General features: G+C 53.2%; 1 protein-coding gene across 1 annotated transcript in view; it reads left to right on the forward strand.

Moving 5' to 3' along the window:
- The window catches only part of sipa1l1 (signal-induced proliferation-associated 1 like 1), a 57,723-nt gene that overhangs the window by 21,885 nt on the left and 14,015 nt on the right, over positions 1-21,823 (forward strand). Inside the window, 10 exon segments of the mRNA XM_084699747.1 lie at positions 12,369-12,454; positions 12,565-12,914; positions 12,917-14,101; positions 14,104-14,135; positions 14,426-14,648; positions 14,914-15,044; positions 16,419-16,607; positions 16,809-16,983; positions 18,058-18,161; positions 18,461-18,618. Coding sequence (XP_084555873.1) covers positions 12,692-12,914; positions 12,917-14,101; positions 14,104-14,135; positions 14,426-14,648; positions 14,914-15,044; positions 16,419-16,607; positions 16,809-16,983; positions 18,058-18,161; positions 18,461-18,618 — 2,420 coding nt within the window. The 5' untranslated portion in view covers positions 12,369-12,454; positions 12,565-12,691.

Below are 21,823 nucleotides of genomic sequence, written 5' to 3' on the forward strand. Positions count from 1 at the left end.
AGCATGTGTGTGTGTGTGGATAGGTCCCTTGTGGGTCAGGGTGCTTGACAGGTCGTCTCTCTGAGCTGGTGGGAGAGTATTTACACGAGAGCCTCTCCTGTGAGGTCACTCCTTCAGGATCTCCCAGGCTTTGACGTGCACGCCCAGCCCCGAGATTCACTGCTCACTACTGCACCCCTGACCTCCCCTCCCATCCACATACTTAGCTGAGGTTGTACAGAAGTACCGTAACCAGGGTGATGCATCGTTACCGAGCGACCCAGCAGTCATCCAGGCCCTTTCTGCTTTAAGGAGTTGAAGGCTCTTCATGCGTTTAATCATAACAGCAGTTGGGCTGGGTCCTCATCCTATGGATGAGTGTGGTGTTGCAGAGGGTGTTGGTGACGGAGGCGGGGTGACAGTTTCTGTTGGACACCAGAAGTCCTCTTCCTGTTAGGCTGTAGCCAGAGACCGATCCAGAAGTCCTCTTCCTGTTACGCTGTAGCCAGAGACTGATCCAGAAGTCCTCTTCCTGTTACGCTGTAGCCAGCGACATATTTATAAAAGCCGTATGTTTTGGCAAGCCGGGATTATGTGGATTTTAGATTTAATTCTCACAGTTGAAATTTTTCAGGAAAAAATCCCTCAGGTCTGATATGTGGACCAGTTCTGGATTATGTTGCATTTAGACTCACTCTGGTTTTTTGCTGTGGTACCGTATGCTACAGTATAATGCTACATTTTGTTTGCAGGAGAAACATTTCCACCTTTACTTAGGCCTGTCTCCTATTTTTCCTCACCTCCTGAGGTGATGCTGCTCTGTCATTGGCTCAACCCACCAGGTAGATCTGCCATTGGTGGGGTAGTTTTTCTGTAATTTCTGCATTTGCTGGTGGGCTGCCATGGATCGTGTGTGTGTGTGTGTGTGTGTTGTGGGGCGAGGTGACTGGTCCAACCTTTCTAGATATCCACACTGCCCTGTGCTCCAGGTTCATCCCATTTAATTGATTCTTCTCCTGTCACCTCCGCCACAGTCCACACACACACACACACACACATCTGACAGCTCCTTTTAAGATAACTCATCTGTGACTGAGCTACAAACAGATGTCTGAAGTCTGACATACACACACACACACACACACCCACACACCCACAGGCAGCATTGAATGACAGTCAGTTGAAATGGCTCTAAATAGTGAACGAAAATGATTCGATCTTCACACTGCATTGAATACATCTGACATTAGTCTGACGTCGATCCCTGTCTCTGCTCAGATCGTCTTTGTTCAGGTGTTGATAAAGTGTCCGGATGTTTCCACTGCGGTTGTGTTACGGCAGTTCTACTGTGTGTGAACGGTGCCCAGCTCTGTGATCCTCAAAGCCCTTCTCTGATTGGCCATATATCAGAGATGGGAGGTCAACGTTGACTCCTGCCCCTGCCTCAGCTATCTGTACAGCTTCAGAGAGGGAGGGGAGGAGAGAACGGTCTGACTCACTTGCTCGCTCTCTTCATATCCCTACCTCTCTCTGCCTCGCTCTCTCTCTCTCTGCCTCCCTCTCTCTCCCCAGCTCATGTACTCCCACACACACTCACACTGAGTGAAGTCATTTTTCCTCCCTCCATCTCTCATTCTTCCTGCGGTCTCACCACCACTTTGCTCCCAAGCTGCACCAGTCCAACTGTCAAGCTGTGGCCTCAAATGAGCTTCTACCTGACACGGCCCCCCCCATCTCTCATTAGTCACACCAGCCTGGCCTGGCCCTGCTCTAGTAATTAAACCAGAGCCACAACATTACTGTCAGCAGGGGTTATAGTGGGCACCATCTTTTCACCAGAACCTCCCCCAAAAAGGAGCCCAGATGGACTTCCTGCATTGGGCAAGACCCTGTTACTTCCCCAAGCCATGGAGCGCCAAAGGAAATGGATGAGGGCTGCTTCCTGTTCAGTGTCGCCCAGTGCTGGCTGTGCAACTCTCCCAAAGGAGGCAGGTGATTGGTCCTGGTCAGACAGTACAGGACCAACCAGCCGCCAGCTTTTTTTCTCAGCCAGATGTTTCCCAAACGTACACGCTAGGTTACATTCCTACTCGGTTCTCGGCCTGTCTGTCTGCGGAGTCAATGTACGCACAGACTCGTCGTGAGAGCGATTCTCCCTAAGTCTCTGTCTTTCTTTCTGTCTCCTCTCCTCTCTCTCTCTCTCTCTCTCTCTCTCTCTCTCTCTCTCTCTCTCTCTCTCTCTCTCTCTCTCTCTCTCTCTCTCTCCTCTCTCTCCCTCTCTCTCTCTCTCTCTCTCTCTCTCTCTCTCTCTCTCTCTCTCTCTCTCTCTCCTCCCCACCGCGATGCTGTTCCAGAACACCGATCAACACACCATCGCCCACACACAGACACACAGGCGCCATTTTGGATCTCAGCGACAGAACTGCTCCGACTCTGGATACTGGGCCCAGCATTGGGATGGACTCTTAAGTAAGAGTCGTAAGAACTGGCCCGACATGATGCTCTCTCAGGGACACAGGAAGGCTGCCGGTCATCACCTCAAGTCCTCGTCCTCTCTCTCTTCCCCCTTGGGTTCCCTCTCCTCACACAAATAGCCTAGTTGTTACCTGTGATTAGCGTAGTCCTGTACGTTTGGAGGGGGTGGAGGGAGAAGGTGAGTCATTGAGGTGCTGGTCCTGTTTGATGTCCTTGGTTTTTTTATGAGCGGCAGGTGACATCTTGTAATTATCACCTTCCTCGCCCCCCCTCCCCCCTCCCTCCGCTCCTCCGGCCCTGGCCGGGGGGCAGTGCAGGGGCTAAGCCCCTCTCACTCTGCTATGTTTGGAAACTGGATCTCCTCCGCTGTTTGGATTTCCCTGAGACCTTGGATAGCTTTCCAGCCCCATCAGCAGCACCTTCTCTGGCCTGATCTCTGGCCCGATCTCTGGGCTGATCTCTGGACCTCTTCCAAGTTTCCCTCCACCTCTCCAGCGCGCTGTGACGACTGGAGTCACATGGTGTTCTCTCGCATTCTTCCCATCCTCCTCTCTTCTTAGGATTCTTTTTTACTCTCTCTCTCTCTCTCTCCTTTTCTCTCTCTCTCTCCTTTTCTCTCTCTCTCTCCTTTTCTCTCTCTCTCCTTTCTCTCTCTCTCTCTCTCTCTCCTTTTCTCTCTCTCTCTCTCTCTCTCTCTCTTTCTCTCTCTCTCTCTCTCTCTCTCTCCCTCCCTCTCTCCTTTTCTCCCTCCCTCCCTCCCTCCTTTTCTCTCTCTCTCTCTCTCTCTCTCTCTCTCTCTCTCTCCTCTCTCTCTCTCTCTCTCTCTCTCTCTCTCTCTCTCTCTCTCTCTCTCTCTCTCTCTCTCTCTCTCTCTCTCTCTCTCTCTCTCTCTCTCTCTCTCTCTCTCTCTCTCTCTCTCTCTCTCTCTCTCTCTCTCTCTCTCTCTCTCTCTCTCTCTCTCTCTCTCTCTCTCTCTCTCTCTCTCTCTCTCCTCTCTCTCTCTCTCTCTCTCTCTCTCTCCTTCTCTCTCTCCCTCTCTCCTTTTCTTTGTCTTGTACTTTCTTCCTATTTTTTTCTACTTTACTCCTATTCCTTTAGTCTCCCCCTGCCCGTCAGTCCAGACCCTCACCCACTGTGTTAATTACACGATGTCTCTCTCTCTCTCTCTCTCTCTCTCTCTCTCTCTCTCTCTCTCTCTCTCTTTCTCTCTTTCTGTACCCCTCAGTGCCGTGCCTTCTCTCACAGCGTTGCCGTGGTGTTGCTAAGGCCCACGGTGGAGGAGAAGGAGAGGAGGATGCACTTATCGAAAGGAGAGGGGAGGGAAGGAGGAGGAGGAGGGGGGCACAGAAGCCCATTTTCACAACAAATGGCCGTTTAGCGTTCACTGATTGGCAGAGATGAGAGGCCTCTTGATGCTGGTGTGTAGGAGGTGGGCAGGGTGTAGGAGGAGGGGGGGGTGGAGGGGGGGTGCTCCCTGGTGGGCTACCAGCAGAGAGATTTACCACCCAACCACCGCCTATACAACGGCTTTTTTTTTTTTTTGCATTTCTCCTACAGTTGTCGAGGCAGACATTATTCAGAGGCGATCACATGTTTGCAGCTCTGTTGCTATGGCTGCCTGAGTGAGAGAGAGAGAACTGAACGGTGGCAAGCGAACGGTGCGTTAGCATTAGCGTCCTGAAGCATTGTTTTGGGCATTGCGGTTTGTTTGACTAGCCATCTTAAGAACAAATGTCCTTCCAGAGTTGGCTAGCCAGCTGCCAGCCTGACTGACACACCTCAGCCGCGTGGCCATCGAGGCGAGGTCAGGTGCGACGATCTGATCATAGTTTGTGTTCGTCGTGTGAAAGTCACAAACGGTCGCAGGACTTTCCAGACGCTGTGAATGAAGGGCTGTTGACATAAAAAACGAAAAGGATCATAGTCGTTGATTTTAGTCTTTGATATTTGATCATCTCATGTGAGCAGTCCGCGACTGACTGGTGGGCTGAGTTGGAAGGGAGAGAAGGTTTTGAGGTGCACACCCCACCCCGGGTCTGATTCCACAGCAGTCAGGGCTGTGAAAGGCCCAGTAATTGGGGCTGAACTGGGCTTGGATCAGAACAGGCTGCTGTATGGTGCTGGTCAAAACCCAGCTGAGGTTAAAGCCCACTGCAGATCAATACTCCGGTGGGTTGGGCTGTGATGGGACTGATGCAACAGACTTGTTCTTAAACAGGGCTAAGGATGTCCCGTACTTTGCTGCGGACAGTTAACATGTGTAGTTAGCTTGGCCCTCCATTGATCGCCACTGTGCAGCTACAGCCCAATCGATAGACGAGCCCTTTATCCTGCAAAGCGGCCTGGCTTTGGCCTCACTGCAAGGGAATCTCATTCACAGAGAGTACACGCCCCCGTCGAATGGAAAGTTTCAAGAGGTGAGAGAGTCATCAGATGGAGAGGTCTGTTAAATACGTTTTCTGTGGCAGTTTAGCTCCTCAAAAGTCTCCCTGATTGGATGGTAGACTGCTGTCTTTGTTTATTCCCTGGGAGCTACAACCTACATCATAACTGTGGCCTCTTAATTACACCTCCTTTCATGTGTCCAGGTCTCTTTCTTTCTTTCTTTCTTTTTTTCTTGCTGTTTTTAAATCCCTCTCTGTCTCTGCCTCTTCCTCTTTCTACTTCTCTTTCTCACTCTCCCTCCCTCTCTCTCTCTCTCTCTCTCTCTCTCCCTCTCTCTCTCTCTCTCTCTCTCTCTCTCTCTCTCTCTCTCTCTCTCTCTCTCTCTCTCTCTCTCTCTGTCTCTGTCTCTGTCTCTGTCTCTGTCCCTCTCTCTCTGTCTCCGTCCCTCTCTCTCTGTCTCCGTCCCTCTCTCTCTGTCTCCGTCCCTCTCTCTCTGTCTCCGTCCCTCTCTCTCTGTCTCTCTCCCTCTCTCTCCGTCCCTCTCTCTCTGTCTCTCTCCCTCTCTCTCCGTCCCTCTCTCTCTGTCTCTCTCCCTCTCTCTCTCTCCCCCCATCCATCCCTCTCTCTGTGCCAAAGCCCCCCAAACCAAAGCATCCTTGGAGAAAAGAAAACACCCACCTACTAGCAAATCAATACCCCTGAAACATCCTGTCCTAAACTCAGCTGCCGAGCTGTGTATTTATAGATGCTGTGTTGTTCTGCAACTGGAACAGACCCTTTTTAACGGGTTCTCTTAGAGCGTGAGGGGGGGGGGGGGGGGAGAGAGAGGGGGAGGGAGGGTGTTTGTGTGCCTTTGTGTGTGTGTGTTCAACTGCCCGTTTATTTATGTATCATCCTGTCGAAGAGTCCTTGTGTTGGAGAGGAGTGAAAGCGACCACGTGACTGTAAACGACTTGTTCACCAAGTTCCCATAGGTCAGGAACTTTTAAATATCACACTCCGAAGCTTGGGGGAGTTCTAACCAACGCTCATCGGCTCACCACATCCTGCTGCACAAACACACACATCCATAGCTCTCTGAGAGATCAGGTAGTTACATCACTATCATAGACCTATAAATAACAGATCCTACCCTCTGGGAAAACCACTTCACCAATCCTCCCCCGCCAACCATTAATAATAGATCGCTCAATCAGCTGCATGGATTGGATGTGGGGGCTCACGTAACCCACACAGGGGTCCTGGGATGGGTTTGGAACCCGGTAGAGAGGAAGGAACCATGCACAAGTTTAGACTAGAGATACCTCAGTACTTTTCCGTTCTCAGTGCTTTCACCAAAAGTCTGTTTGTCAGGTAGATGTATTCTCAGGCTGAGAGAGGGTGTCCTCCAAGCTTGTGTGGCTGGATGGATTTCCTCCCACGCTCTGCTCGCTAACAAGCCCCCTTGCACAAGGGTTGTTCCCAAGTGCTCCATTTCAGGTGACAGCGCGCACACACGCAATCTCACACACTTGCACGCACACAAAGGTTCCGGCACACACACACACACACACACTGATGCACACGCACATCTCACCGCTCTCATCAAATATAGATGTGCGCTCACCTCGGCCCCCCCTCCCTCAGAGGGCTGCCAGGGAGACCTGTGCTTCTTCTCTACGCTCCCTGTGGCTGAGTCGCCTCCATTTTTTGTTTTCATGAACTCAACTCGCCAAAGGTGGATAGCGCTATTTCAGGTTGCAGCATAGATATTCAACCCATTTAACTTTCTCCTTTCTCGCTCGCCCCTCGCTCGCCCCTCGCTCCCCCCTCGCTCCCCCCTCGCTCCCCCTTGCTCCTCCCCCCTCGCTCCCCCCTCGCTCCCCCTTGCTCCTCCCCCCTCGCTCCTCCCTCGCTCCTCCCCCCTCGCTCCTCCCTCGCTCCCCCTCGCTCCTCCCTCGCTCCTCCCTCGCTCCCAGCCTCCTTACAGGCCGAGGTAGGATACAATTCCTGGAGGAGTCAGAGCCCCGCAGAGGAAAGGGAAACAGGAAGTGAGGGAGAGTGTGTGACTAACCCTGTGTTGACTGCAGGCTTCCTCTGCTGGGGTGAACATGGTGTTTAGAGGGGGAACATGGTCAGCCACAAATCATAGAGCCGTGCAGCCTCCAACCACCAGGCAACCCCAAGCCTCTATGGCCTCCATGGTTAGCTGTTAAACACACACACACACACACACACACACACACACACACACACACACACGCCCCAGCCCTGTGACAGGGAGAAGAAACGCCTTTGCAATTTCACACTTCAGGGAACAAGACAACAATGCTGAACTGTGTGTGTGCGGAAAGACCCTTTTTACATCTGAATGAGTCCCAGGGGAGTGTCTGCCACACACACACACACACACACACACACACGTACGGATCTCTGCTTGGTAGGAAGACTATTAGCACGTTCATCTTTTCACACAATTTGAATTTCAGTTTATTTATTTTTTTGCCGCCGAAGATGACACACTGCTGCCCAGCCACTGTGGTGTCACCCTACACCACACGCCTCACTCTGCTGGATCGCCTCTGCTCCTACACCTCCCGGCCACCCTCAAAGAGAATGCCTTTCATTTCCTTCTGGATCCTTCCTGGCGTAACTGAACACAGATTCTCTCACATCTCCTGCAAAAGCACAGAGAACTTGGACTAGGAAGTGTTCAGGAGTGCCAGTGAGCCTTTGAAAACACCCCCCTCTGTGAGTGAGGAAGCCTATGATCATCTGTCATTGGCTAGTGTACAGTGTGTGTTTGTGTTTGTGTCCAGGCACCTGTGTACAGTGTAGGTGTGCTGCATGTGTGACTCATAGTCTGGCTTTTATCTTAGGCCTGAGGTGCTTTAGGTACAATTTAGCTTCTCATACACACACACACACACACACACACACACACACACACACACACACACACACCCTCTCCTGTCCGCTTCTACCACACTGTTATGCAACGTCACGCCAGACAGCTGATGTGTGACAAGACTGTCAGAGCCCAGATGGAGTCAGTGTGTCTCATCTGTCGACTTCCAGGTGGGCAGTGACTTGACATGTGACTGACATGTGACTGACGTGTGACTGACGTGTGACTGACGTGTGAGTGACGTGTGTGGCATGCAGAGACACGTCTGTAATCGCCAGTTCTTTATTTGTGTGGGACACCTTCATCTTCTCCCTCTTTCAAAAAAAAGGATTTACAAAGACTTTAAAAAGTTAACTTTTTGAAAAAACTCATGTGAGTGTGTGTGTGTGTGTGTGGGGGGGGGGGGGGGATTTTCAAAAGGTAGGAAAAAAAAAGCAATAAATCTTTTTTTTAATTTTTTTTTATTTATTTTTTTACACTTTTTCACACAAGGTAAAGTAATCAGCACTTCCACTCTTACCAGAGTCTTTTTAAACATGAGTATCTGTACTTCCACTTGAGTGAAGCATGTGTGTCCTCTTGCCACCTCTGGTAAGATCTCTGATCAGCCTGAGCAACCTGTGTTGTCAGGAGTCTCTACAGCATGAGACTTTGAACAGGAACATGCCCAAGATTGGAAACGTGTCCCTACGTTTAGCGAGACTCTTTGAGAACGCCCTGGCCGTTGCTCTCTCTCTCTCTCTCTCTCTCCTCCAGGCTTTTCTCTGACTGCGTCTGACAACCTTCGAGTGACACCTCGGGCTCATTGTTAGTCATGACGGCCTCTGTGCCAGCCCTCTGCCACTCTTAGCCTGCCTCCGGCCCTGGGTCTGTCTGACGGCCCTGGGTCTGTCTGACGGCTCTGGGTCTGTCTGACAGCCCTGGGTCTGTCTGACGGCCTGTCAGTCACAGCTGCTCTGTCATTCGCCAGCTGTGTGTGACTCACTCTGCAGCGCAGGCCTCGCGGCCCTCTGCAGCACCTGTCTGCTGCCTCAGCTGCCTCGCTGCCTTCAGCCAAGCCCCCAGGACTCCTCCGACCTATCACCTTCCTCGAAAATCATTCACGAACCGTCCGTAAGGGACGCTAGGTGGTACTGACACGGTAGGTTGATTGTGTGTTGATCCTCGGTGACTTGACGCCGCGATTCCTTTATGACCTCATAAGCCGGAGTCGCATTCTTCAAAGACGTGCACTGTGACATCATAATGACTTCATCGGTTCATGTCTTCACCGACATCATCGTTACATACTAGGCTGATTATGTATTTATCCTTGATTACATATGATGTGATTCCTTTATGACATTCTACTGTGGTCACATACTTCAAGAAAATCCAATGTGACATCATAATGACTACAGCTTATTTGCTCCCACAAACACTCATGTCACCATCAAGTCCTGTATGATGTCATGATGAGGGTGCAAGTTCTGCTCCCTGTCCACAACCTCTGTTAGATCACAGCAGTAATTGTTCTAGCGAGGGAGTGGTTTTGTTGAGTGGGGGTTAGGCAAGCTGTGTGCTCAAGGTTCCTTTCCAGGAACATGACCTCATGGTCCCGGTTGTCACGGCGACACGTCGTGACTCCAAACAGGGTTAGGTGAGTCAGCTGACTTCACTTCCCAGTGTTCTCTTCCTGTGTGAGCGATGGCCATGCCAGGATAATCACAGCCACACGTGACCCGCTCCCTGGTTCATTAGGTTCCGTGTCACGCCTTGTCCCCTTGTCCCCTTGTCCCGACCCCTGCATGGATGTCTTCAGTGTGGAAGTGTTGTACAGGAGGGACTTTAGCATTAACCACCTGATCACCCCCCCAGCAGCCAGGAATTGGAAAGGTTACTACACACCTGCCAGGGTAATTGGGCTGGTATGACTGTATAATGTCATGCCCTCTCTCTGTCTCTCTCTGCCTCTCTCTGTCTCTCTCTGCCTCTCTCTGTCTCTCTCTGCCTCTCTCTGCCTCTCTCTGCCTCTCTCTGTCTCTCTCTGTCTCTCTCTCTGTCTCTCTCTCTGTGCTCTTCCACTCTCCTCCCCCCTCTCTGTTTGCCGTCCACATCTTCAGCAGACATCGAGTCAGAATTCAGGTGGTTGCTGGGATACGGAGCAGACTGGCATTTGGAAGTGTGACTGTGTGTTGATGAGAGAGAGAGACCACGTTGATGGTCTCCAGTCACCACGGTGACAGAGAGAGACCTCCTGTTCCCTAAACGGTGCGCTGGACCAAAAAAGGGAACGTGTGTGTGTGTGTGTGTGTGTGTGTGTGTGTGTGTGTGTCTCTGTCTAGCCAGCCTTGGTCCCGGCCTTCCCACTGGGTGTTGACCTGCATTGCTGTCCGGGCCAGTGGCATCTGACACAGTCCACCACAGTGCCACCCGCCTCCAAGCCTGGGCACTCAGCCTCACACACACACACACACACACACACACACATCTACACCACACACACAGCCCCACACACACACACACACGTACACACACACACACACACAGCCTCATGTACACCATACACACAGCCCCACACACACACAGCCTCATGTACACCACACACACACACACACACACACACACACACACACACACACACAGCCTCATGTACACCACACACACAGCCCCACACACACACACACACACACACAGCCTCATGTACACCACACACAGCCCCACATTCAGCCCCACACTAGCAGCCCTCCACTGATTGCTTGCCCGCCTGTTATCCCCTCTGGGGCTTAACAGGGTACAGTTAGCAGGCCTGCTTTGTCAATGGACATTTAAGTGGTTTAAAATTAGGCCCAGTTTTTTTTTTTCTTTTGACCATTTTTTGTTCTTAATGGAACTTGCATCCCCATTTTGAGGTCATCAATCAGTCAACCACAATTATCAACTGAGACCTTTGAAATACACAACTCTGACCACCCCAATACTGTTAGAACTATGCACTTCTGATGCTCGATCTTCCCCTGTACATTTTCTCTCTGCTTGCTCTCTCTCTGTCACTGTTGTACCCCCTCCATGCTACTTACGGTATGAACACCCCCACCCCACACACTGCCACACCCCCACCCCACACACACAGCCACACACACACACACACAGCCCCACACACACCCACACACACACACACACACAGCCCCACACACACAGCCACACCCACACACACACACACACACACAGCCCCACACACACACACACACACAGCCCCCCACACACACACCCACACACACCGCTCTTCCCCCAGGAACTTCATTGTGAAGGAGCAGCTCCTGAGGTGCCTTGGGTCTTTAAGGCCTCATTTGGACGTCAGGCTGCTGTGTGTGTAAGGCAGGGCTCTAGTCATCATTAGTGAGATGAGCTGCTTCCCGTCGTGGAGGAGAGCCATCCTCACGGGACCCTCTCTGTTTACGCGGCCCAGTCTTGGTCCGCGCAGGGAATGCGGCCATTTGAATTAGAAAGTTTGTGCAAGTGATTAGGCCTGTGAGGATGTTCTGTGGTCTGGGCATGGTGGGGAGGACGCGAGGGGCCAATCACGTGTGAGTGCAGCTCAGGTCACCATCCATCCTCACTTCATCCTCATTTCATCCTCTCTTCAGTCACTGTGCACAGCCAGGAGCTAGCCTCACCCTTTCAAACAGCCGACTGGAGGTTTTTTTGTTGGTGGTGGTGGTGGGGGGAACACACTCGCACATCCCTGCCTGTGAATGGAAAGTGAAATGTTCTTTGAGCTTTTTAATTTATTCGCAGGATAGACTTCAAACTCCCTGTGTTACAAGAAGTACCAGAGCTGTGTCTGTGAAAACACAACGGAGAGGAGAAGGAGAAACAGAGGGAGAAATGGGAAAAGTGGGGGAAAAGGAAGAGAGAGGCTCGGCTAATAAACTAGAAAAACAAAACGTTTGGCTTTGTATAAGCAACAGATGGTAGACTAACACTGAACTGGGTCCAGTTTGCTTATCTGAATGGTGTTATGAACAGTCTGTCTGTTGGTTACTATTTGGGCAGCATTGCAGGAATTGCAGTGACAGTCTGGGCCTGTTACATTTCCCCTGGTTGGGAGAACCAGCCGTGAGATCCTGAGGAGGACTAACTTAATAACCCTCCTGATTGGCTGTGGTCTCATGGACAGGAGTCTGCCGGAAATCTGGTCTTGAGCCAAAATCCATGGAGAGTTTAGGATAGGCTGCATATGGCTGCCATAGCGATAACGACGTAAAGCAGGTTCCTCATGAGGGCCCATCTGCTGTGTTGGAAGACAGCCTGTCGGTGTGACACGCACTAGTGTGACACCCACCAGCTGACTGACTGACACACATACACCACACAGATCTAAGAGAGATGCTCTTTATCTCCATGGTGATCTCCATGGTGATGGACTGCGTGTTCCAAACGGTGAATGGCTTATTGTTGTCCTGTCTGATACTGTTACCTATATGCAGTGTAGTGTACTCTCTCCTCCATAGTTAATACTTTGCTGCATAGTCAGCTAGCTGGTCTTTATTATACAATCCACTAAGGTAGTTTTGATTGTGCGGAACAGTGAGTAACAGGTTACTGTAGCTATTTAACCTCTCTTTCTCTCTCTCCGTCTCCCTCCCTGTCCCTACCCCAGAATGCAGTCCAGTAAGCTGATCTAGGGGACCAGCAGACCAGGTCTTCTCCAGCCCTCCATCAGCCTTCATCTCAGCCTCCCTCAAGGTTCAGGCACGGCTCTCTGCTGCACTGCTGCAATAATATTCCACCTAGAATATCACCCAACAGCGGATTGACTCATCTCTCCCTCCCTCTCTCTCTCTCCCTCCCCCCAGTCCTCCCAGCGGCCCATGCTTTGTGAGGCTCCGTCTGCCCTCATTTTCATGGAAGCGATGGTCCAGCTCCTCTGCTGAACCTCACCCCTAACCCCGCCCCCCCCCCCAACCCTCCCTCAGCATCGCCATGACGAGCCTGAAGCGTTCCCAGACGGAGCGCTCGGTCGGGGGCTCCGTCCCCGCCTCCGACGAGTTCTACACCCGCCGCCTGCGCCTGCCCAACGGCGGGGCCCCGCCCCCTCGCAGCGAGAGCGCCCACATCTCCTCCTCAGCCGCCGCCGCCGCCGCCACGCCCGGCGTGCCCAAGATGGGGGTGCGCGCCCGTGTGGCAGACTGGCCCCCCAGAAAGGATGGGGGGGCGGGCTGTGGCACATCACCGTGGAGACGGACTCCCCCGGTTCCACCACCTCCTCCAACTCTGGAGGAAGTGGAGGAGGAGGAAGTGGTAGTTTGGGAGGAGGAGGCAGTAGTAGTGGGGGAGGAGGAGGAGGAAGTGGAGGAGGAAGTGGAGGTGGAGAAAGGGAACGAGAGAAGGAAAGAGGCGGAGGGGGCGGCAGCGCGACTACGGCCCACAGCAACCTGTCGGCCAAGCTGGGTCACCTGATCAGCCCGCAGGACTCGTCCATGCTGAGGAACATCCACAACACGCTGAAGAACAAGATGCAGAGCAAGGGCAAGGACAACCGCTTCCTGTCCCCGGACGGCTACCTGGGCTCGCCGCGCAAGGGCATGCGGCGCATCCGCCAGCGCAGCAACAGCGACATCACCATCAGCGAGCTGGACGGCGATGGCAGCGAGGGCTGGTCCTTCTCGGGCTGGACCCCCATGCACCGCGAGTACGGCAGCACGTCCTCCATCGACAAGCACGGCGTCTCCGGGGAGAGCTTCTTCGACATGCTGAAGGGCTACCACTCCACCGACGTGCCCGACCAGCGCAGCCCGGCCCCGGACAGGCTGGGGGAGATGCTGACCGTGGCCCCCGTCAAGCAGGCGGCCCTGGACCTGCCCGACGGGCCCCTGGGGCCGGCCCGGGGCAGCCCGGCCAGCCGGCTGAAGGACAGGGAGAAGCACCTGAAGAGGAGGTCCAAGTCGGAGACGGGCGGCGAGTCCATCTTCCGGAAGCTCCGCAGCGTGAAGGCGGAGGGCGACTCGTCGCGGGCGGGGTCGGACGCGGAGGACGGCTGCCGGGGGGACGAGGCGGGGCCCCCGCCCAGGCCGTGGGTGTGCCAGAAGGGATTCTCTCACTACGACGTGCAGTCCCTCCTGTTCGACCTCAACGAGGTGGTGCAGAGCCGCCAGTCGGTGGTCAAGCGGAAGAACACGACCACGGGAGCCTCGGCCGCCGCCGCCGCCTCCGCCACTTCCTCCCTCTCGTCCAATCAGAGCGGGAGCGGGTACGGCTCGCCCTGCGGGTCCCAGGAGGAGCTGAACGCCAAGGAGGGGCCGGGACACGCCCCTAACCCCGCCCTGGACCCCGGCGACGAGAGGAGCAACGAGCTGCTGCTCAACTGCCCCTGCTTCCGGAACGAGATCGGGGGGAGGGGGACAGGAGCATCTGTGCCTCCAAGCAGGTAGGCAGGCCGGCAGCAGGCCTCACCAGCACCGACATGGAGGTGGGGCACATGTTTTAAGACGTTAGAGAATACAATCGAGTTTTACAGGGTCTGGAACTGGTAGGCTTTCCATGCTGTGTTTGAACGTGGTTTATTCAGAAGAGACCCCCAGATCTTGGAGAAGTTACCTTCCCCCTGTAACATGAACCTCCCTGTACCCACACACACACACCCCCCTCACACGCAACCCCCCCCCACACACACACACACACACACTGCCCCCCCCCCCCCCCCCCTTCCTCCAACAGCAGGGCAGCATCGGCAGCGGGGGCAGCTCGGGGGGGTCGTCGGGCTCGGAGGAGGCGGGGCCCCTGGAGGCCCTCCTCAGCACCCACTACACCAACGCTGGCGTGGCCGTGCTGGAAGCAGCCAAGGACGGGCCGGGCCTGCACGCCGACAGGACCAAGCGCTACATCATGGAACACGTGGACCTGGGCTCCTACTACTACAGGAAGAGCTTCTACCTGAGAGGTGTGTGTGCGTGTGTGTGTGTGTGTGTGAGACAAACAAACACGGGGGCTTGGTAGACAGAAGAGGCTTTATTTTCCTGTTTTCTCCAACATATTCTTGTAACCTGGCCCTCTGTTTCCCTCCCTCTCTCGTCCCTCTTTCGTCCCTCTTTCGTCCCTCTCTCGTCCCTCTCTCGTCCCTCTCTCGTCCCTCTCTCGTCCCTCTCTCGTCCCTCTCTCGTCCCTCTCTCCTCCCTCTCTCCTCCCTCTCTTGTCCCTCTGGTCAGAACACTGGACCTACCTGGGTGTGGACGAGACGCTGGGCCCAGTAGCAGTGAGCCTGCGCCGAGAGAAGCTGGAGGAGCACAAGGAACACGGCCAGCAGTACAACTACCGGGTGATCTTCAGGACCAGCGAGGTAGGGGAACATCGAAGGTCTTCTCATCTGTGAGGACTGAAAGACCATAAAGCCTCCTCCTCTCCCCCCCTCTCCTCTCGAGCACTCACTCCTCAGAGACTGGCAGAACAGACTCTTCCTCAGTAAAGCAGACTAAACCGTTGCAGGAGGCCTTTGGGCTAAGTGGAAGCTGGACTTCATTAAGATTGTGGAGGCAGACTGCCTGCAGATCGCCAGCTTCCCAGCCAGAACACACACTGCTCTGTCGACGTGACGCACAAACCAGTGTGATGCCCTCTTTTTTTCTTCTTCTATTTCCTGTCCCCCCTCCCCCACTTGTCTATTATCCTCTCCCCTACTCCATTCCTCTCTTGTCATTGCTATTTCCAGCCAGGAAGGTGGGCAGGCGTGAGAGTGTGTAGGAGTGTGTGGGCGGGGATGGTGATGGGAGAACAGTTCTGTCCTGAGCACCGGGTCCTCTTCACCACTGTAGCTTAGACGCTGGCCTTGGAGGTCCTTTTACCTGGAGGTTTAATGTGTGTGCAGAGACACGCGCGCGCGCGCACACACACACACACACACACCCGTATCTGTGAGAGCCTGGGGACTACACTGTGTTTATTTACTCCAGACTGCAGTAGCAGCCTTGGTCCTATGCCTTCTGTTTTATTCATCCTCCTTCTCTAGTTGGTTTTAGCCTCAAGTGGATCCATGTGAACAACACTGAGCAGCTGAGAACTTAGAGAGAGTAACAGAAAGCATGGTCTCTCTCTCGCCCCATCTCTCTGTCTGTCTCGTCTTCTCTCTCTCTGTCTCTCGCCCCATCTCTCTGTCTCTCTCGTCTTCTCTCTCTCTGTCTCTCTCTCTGTCTTTCTCTCTGTCTCTCTCGTCTTCTCTCTCTCTGTCTCTCTCTCTCTGTCTTTCTCTCTGTCTCTCTCGTCTTCTCTCTCTCTCTGTCTCTCTCTGTCTCTCTCTGTCTTTCTCTCTGTCTGTCTCTCTCTGTCTTTCTCTCTGTCTGTCTCTGCCTTTCTCTGTCTTTCTCTCTGTCTGTCTCTGCCTCTCTCTGTCTTTCTCTCTGTCTGTCTCTGCCTCTCTCTGTCTTTCTCTCTGTCTGTCTCTCGGTACATACTGTGTACGCGCTCATAATTCGATGTTGCTCTTCCGTGACACTTCTTCTCTACTTTTCTCTCCTGTCCTCTACTCTGCTCCTCTCTGCTCTCGGCTTATATAACTCAGTGACAGTTTGCAGTGCTATCCTCAGAGAAGAATCTATTGACCTGGTGAACACACGCCACCATGATGGCTCCGACCTGAATTATTCATCCGTGTCCCTTTTTTCTGGTCCCTCGGTCATTCTCTCGCCTCCCTCACCCTGTCCCCCCTTCCTCCCCCCAGCTGAACACCCTGCGTGGGTCCATCCTGGAGGATGCGGTGCCCTCCACCTCCAAGCACGGCCTGGCGCGGGGCCTGCCTCTGAAGGAGGTGCTGGAGTACCTGGTGCCTGAGCTCAACGCTCACTGCCTGCGTCTGGCACTCAACACCCCCAAGGTCACAGAGCAGCTCATGAAGCTGGACGAGCAGGGGGTGAGGAGGGGCACCACACACACACACACACACACACACAGGCACCTGTACACACCACACACATACACACACACACATTCTTATCCAATGTGCACAATCTTTACTAGAACAAACATTGTTGAAGGATTTTCGAGGAAGATGAGATGTAAATCTCAGTGTGTGTGTGTGTGTGTGTGTGTGTGCCCTGTGCTGTCCCTGCAGCTGAGCTTCCAGCTCAAGGTGGGGGTGATGTACTGTGCTGCGGGCCAGAGCAGCGAGGAGGAGATGTACAACAACGAGGCGTCCAGCCCCTCCCTGGAGGAGTTCCTGCAGCTGCTGGGGGACAAGGTCCGCCTGAAGGGCTTCAGCAAGTACCGCGCCCAGCTGGACACCAAGAGTACGTGGGCTAGCGCCTCCACTCGCACACCCAGCCATCCAGCCACCGCACACACGCACCCACTTTGAACACACTCGTCGCTTCAGAACCATCTGCTGCTCGATCCTGCGAGCCACTTGGCACGTGCTTTCTTCAGTGCACACTCGCCTTCCAGAGGCCTCCGTCCTGAGTGGGACCTCCTGACCTCGGCCCCTCCGTCCTGTTCCAGTCAGGCAGGGGCCGTCCCCTCCTCTCACCGTCCTCGCCCTGATCCTCCTTCTCCACTCATCCCTCTCCCATCCTCCCCCCTTTCTCCCTTTTTCTGGTCCTGACTAACGTCTAACCCTCCCTCCCTCCTCCCCGTCCAGCAGTTTCCCCCGTCCCTTACCTCCTGTCCTCCTTCTATGCCCCCCTCTCCCCCCCCCCTCTCCCGCCCCTTCGCTCTCTCCCTCTCATCCAGACTAATTCTCTATCTGTGATGAGACTTGGGGGAGGCATGTTATGGCAGGGTTGGCAGCGCTCCAGATTCCTCTCTCGGCCCCTCGCAGCACGCGAGGGGACGCGCTCTGATCCACGCACTCACATTCCCAGTCCGCCGCCCTTCCTCTGGCACCTCTCCCTCTCTCCGACTCTCAGCCCGTACTCCCCGTCTGGCTCTCTCTCTGTGTGTGTGTGTGTGTGTCCCCCTCCCTGCTGCTCGGAACAGTCACTCTGCTTCTTTAGATATGAGGTGTCTCCAGTTGTGAGAGAGTGAAAGAGGGAGAGACTGAAAGACTGTTAGACATTAGGGGTGGGAATCTTTTGGTACTTCACAATTCAATTAGATTCTTGGAGTCATGATTCAATAAAACATTTATTCACAATAAATAAATAAAATAATAATAAAAATCGTGAATCGATGTTTTCCCCCACCCCTAATAGACATGGTCTATCTGAACAAACAGCCTGGGGGCCTTCCAACAGGGCACACGATTCAGACCATGCTATCTTGTTGACTCTCCGTCGAACAGCGAGTCATAGGAAGCAGACCTCTGTGGTTAACCTCCACCTGTCTGTCTCCACCTGTCTGTCTCCACCTGTCTGTCTCTCTTGCAGCTGACTCCACAGGAACCCACTCCCTCTACACCACCTACAAGGACTATGAGATCATGTTCCACGTCTCCACCATGCTGCCCTACACCCCCAACAACAAACAGCAGGTAGGACACAGCACTGTGAATGCCCACACAACAAACAGCAGGTCGGACAGGGTTTTGAGGCTGGCTGTAGAGGACCGGCCCTTTCCCTAGGCAGCAGGGATACCTGTGGTAATGGAGTTTGAAACACATTTCATCAGCGAAAGCGATCCTCCGATGATAATGTAACAATTCAGGCGGCGCTGTTTTGCTCTAGCCGCTTGATCGCACACGTTATCCAACACTGTGTTTCCCAAACGCTCCCAAAAGTTAGTTCCAGAAGTTTCTCCTAAGTCCTTCGTCCCTGTGTCTTACCCTGCCAGTTGCTGCGGAAGCGCCACATCGGGAACGACATTGTCACCATCGTGTTCCAGGAGCCCGGGGCGCTGCCCTTCACGCCCAAAAACATCCGCTCCCACTTCCAGCACGTGTTCGTGGTGGTGCGCGCGCACCACCCCTGCTCCGACAACACCAGCTACAGGTGAGGGGAGCGCATGCACGTATTCACACACACCCAAACACGCGCACAGCAGCTCCAGGTGACTGTAGCACACACACACACACACAAATGCGCATGCACACACACCACACAGCTACTACTGTTAATCAGAGCATTTGCTGACATGTTGACCCTCCTCTACTCTGGGCTCGATTAGTCTTCCCTAGATCCCCTGGCTGAGCCCTCCCCCTTACTGATGCAGGGATGGTATTCTGCGGTGGAGCCAATGCAGAATCTCCTGTCTTTATTCCAGCCTGGTCTCATCCGTAGCTGGCTGTCTGTAATGAACAGAGGATTCCTCCTCCCCCTCCCTCCCCCCTCCCTCTTCTCCCTCCTCCTCCTACTCCTGCTGTGGGGGAGAAACTTTGGAGTAGTCATCTCTCTTTCTCTTTTTTTCTGTCTCTTTCTCCCTCTCCTTTTCTCTTCTTTTATCTCTCTGTCTTTTCCCCACTTCTCTCTCGCTCCTTCTCTCTTTAATGGCTGCTTTAATTGCTGCTGGAGTTTGTTGTGTGTGAGGTCTTAATTGTGCCCCATGGGGAACCACACAAAGCTAAGGACTGTAGCGGCAGAAGGAAACAACAGTGGCTGAAAGACACACACACACTCACACAAACACACACACACACACACACACACACAATGCTGCCAGCCAGCATGTTCGGAGGGTGCCTGGCACAGAGTTGGTCAAGCCCCCCCACCCTGAATGCCCCGCCCGCCCCGCCCTCTCTCTCCTAGTCAACCCCCCCATACCAAGAGTAATCATGTGACTGAAGACCACCCCTCCATTTTATTTAGTTATTTCACCTCGTCCACTACGGGATTTATCTTTTTTGCTAAGGCTGGTTCAACACGGGAAGTTCAACAGGTGGGTTATTTAGAATCGCTCTTTTAAATGCCTCGGTTAAAACTTGCCGAGTGCCTTTGAGTATTTGCGCTTGTGTATGTGTGTTTGATTCTCGTTGTAACAAGCCTGTTTGTGGTTTGACTCCTGTGGTGCTAACAGGCTGTGTGGAGCTCCAGGGGTAGGGACAGGCACGGTGGCATTTAATGAACATAACAAGCTGTTAATTCTAACTACCTGGGAAACCAGTTCTATAAAGGCTAATTGCAGGTTTACCATGGCTCTGTGTTAAACACAGGGCCGATGTAACCCTAACACTGAGAACAGGTATGGGTGTGCCAGCCTGGGGAGCATTTTTTTTAAACATTTAGTCATTTTAGCAGACGCTCTTATCCAGAGCGACTTACAGTAAGTATAGGGACATTCCCCTGAAGCAAGTAGGATGAAGTGCCTTGCCCAAGGACACATTATTTGGCACGGCCGGGAATCGAACTGGCAACCTTCAGATTACTAGCCCGATGCCCTAACAACTCAGCCACCTGACTCCCTAACACATATCTGATTCTGAATGGTGTGGCCTGGAGATGCCTTCCCTCGCGCTTAGCAGACGCTCTCTCACTGAACACCCCCTTCTCTACAGCGCAGTTGAAATCTCTAAGGAGCGCCCTCCGCCTGGACATGCATCCAGTCCACAGGTGGTGTTCCGTTTGGGGACTGTTTCACCAGCCAGACGCAGCCGCTCTGTGGTCTTTACCACAGCCTTCTTATCTGGGTCAGGTGCTGCTGCGGGTGGCTCTCCCCCAGCTCGGAGCCCTTCTCCTGCGCTGACGTGCTCGCTCTCTCCCCCTCCCTGCTCCGCGCGCTCCGTGGGCAGTGGATGCACAGAGAGGGAGAGAGGGAGAGAGGGAGAGGGAGGGAGAGAGAGAGAGAGAGAGAGAGAGAGAGAGAGAGAGAGAGAGAGAGAGAGAGACGCGCTGCCCACACACAGGATATTTATATGACCGCAATCACGGAAGCCACGGCAACGCTTTTTTACTTCCATCTGCAGGCAGCCAGGGGAGGTCAGGACAGAACAATGTGGCTCAATCCTTCACTCTCTCTCTCTCTCTCTCTCTCTCTCTCTCTCTCTCTCTCTCTCTCTCTCTCTCTCTCTCTCGCTCTCTCGCTTTCCCTCTCTCTCGCTCTCTCTTTCTCTCCCTCTCTCTCCTTTACACTCTCTGTATTTCCTTTTTTTCTCTCTCTTTCCCTGTCAGTTGCTCTCACTCTAATAATTGTTCTCTCTCACCCTCTTCTTTATAGCTCACCCCATGTACATCTCTCTCTTTCCCTCTCTCAAACCACTCTCTTCATCTGTGTCTTTTTTATTTATTTTTCTCTCACTCTCACTATGAATCACTGGCCTTTGGTTAGCTTTGTGAGGTTCGGCTCAAGACGTGGCTTCTTTATTTTCAGTTTTTCTACAGAAAAGCATTATGTAGGTCATCATCTGTATTCATTATTTGCGAAGGTGCATCAGTGGTAATTATTTCTGTTCCGAACATGCTTACACTTCCTGTCTCATCTATAGCTGTCTTTTTTCTGGAGAGGAACACGTCTTAAAGAGAATATGCAAGTCACTCTGTGACAAGCTCCCTGGTAGAAAACCAGGTGGTTTTCGGGCCAGACTGGAATGGACAGGTAAACTGTAGCTCGGGCCCATACACAGGAACATGAAACAGACTGGACAGCTGTTGGCACATAGATGCCAAGGGGCAAACTAGTTCAGAGCCGTCATTGCTGCAGTTTTTTCTTTTTTGTGGCGTATCCTGGTTTTCATTTGAACCACTTCCTCCCTGTTCCACGGAGCAGAAATAGCCTTGATAAGTGTCAACACATGGCTCTGCTGCTTCTCACAGGACATAATAGGCCAAACAGCTCATTTAGTCATGTACTGTCCAGGATGCATGCTAACACCCAAGTGCTGGAGAATACACTCTTATCTATCTGGAGAAAGAGGGAGGGAGAGATACGTGTGTGTGTGTGTGTGTGTGTGTGTGTGAGAGAGAGAGCAAGTTCTGACCATATTAGTCCTGGCCCCCAGGTCTCTGTTCTCTTTGTCTTCCCTCCCACCTCTCCTCTGGTTCCTCCTGTCTTCTATTTCCCTTCTCTGGACTGGGTTGGGAGATAAGGAGGAGCAACACCAGACTTCGTTATTTTCCTCTCCTCCCTTTCTCCTTTCTTCTCCTCTTTCCTCATCTGCTCTGCCTCTCCTCCCCCTCACTTCTTCCGTTCTCCCTCCCTCCCTCCCACCCCCCCCCACCCCCGCTCTCTCTCTCTCTTTCTCTGGCCATCCAGCTGAGTTCCTCA

This window comes from Hypomesus nipponensis, chromosome 6 (assembly GCF_054491055.1).
Source record: "Hypomesus nipponensis isolate SF chromosome 6, ASM5449105v1, whole genome shotgun sequence".
Lineage (NCBI taxonomy): Eukaryota > Metazoa > Chordata > Actinopteri > Osmeriformes > Osmeridae > Hypomesus > Hypomesus nipponensis.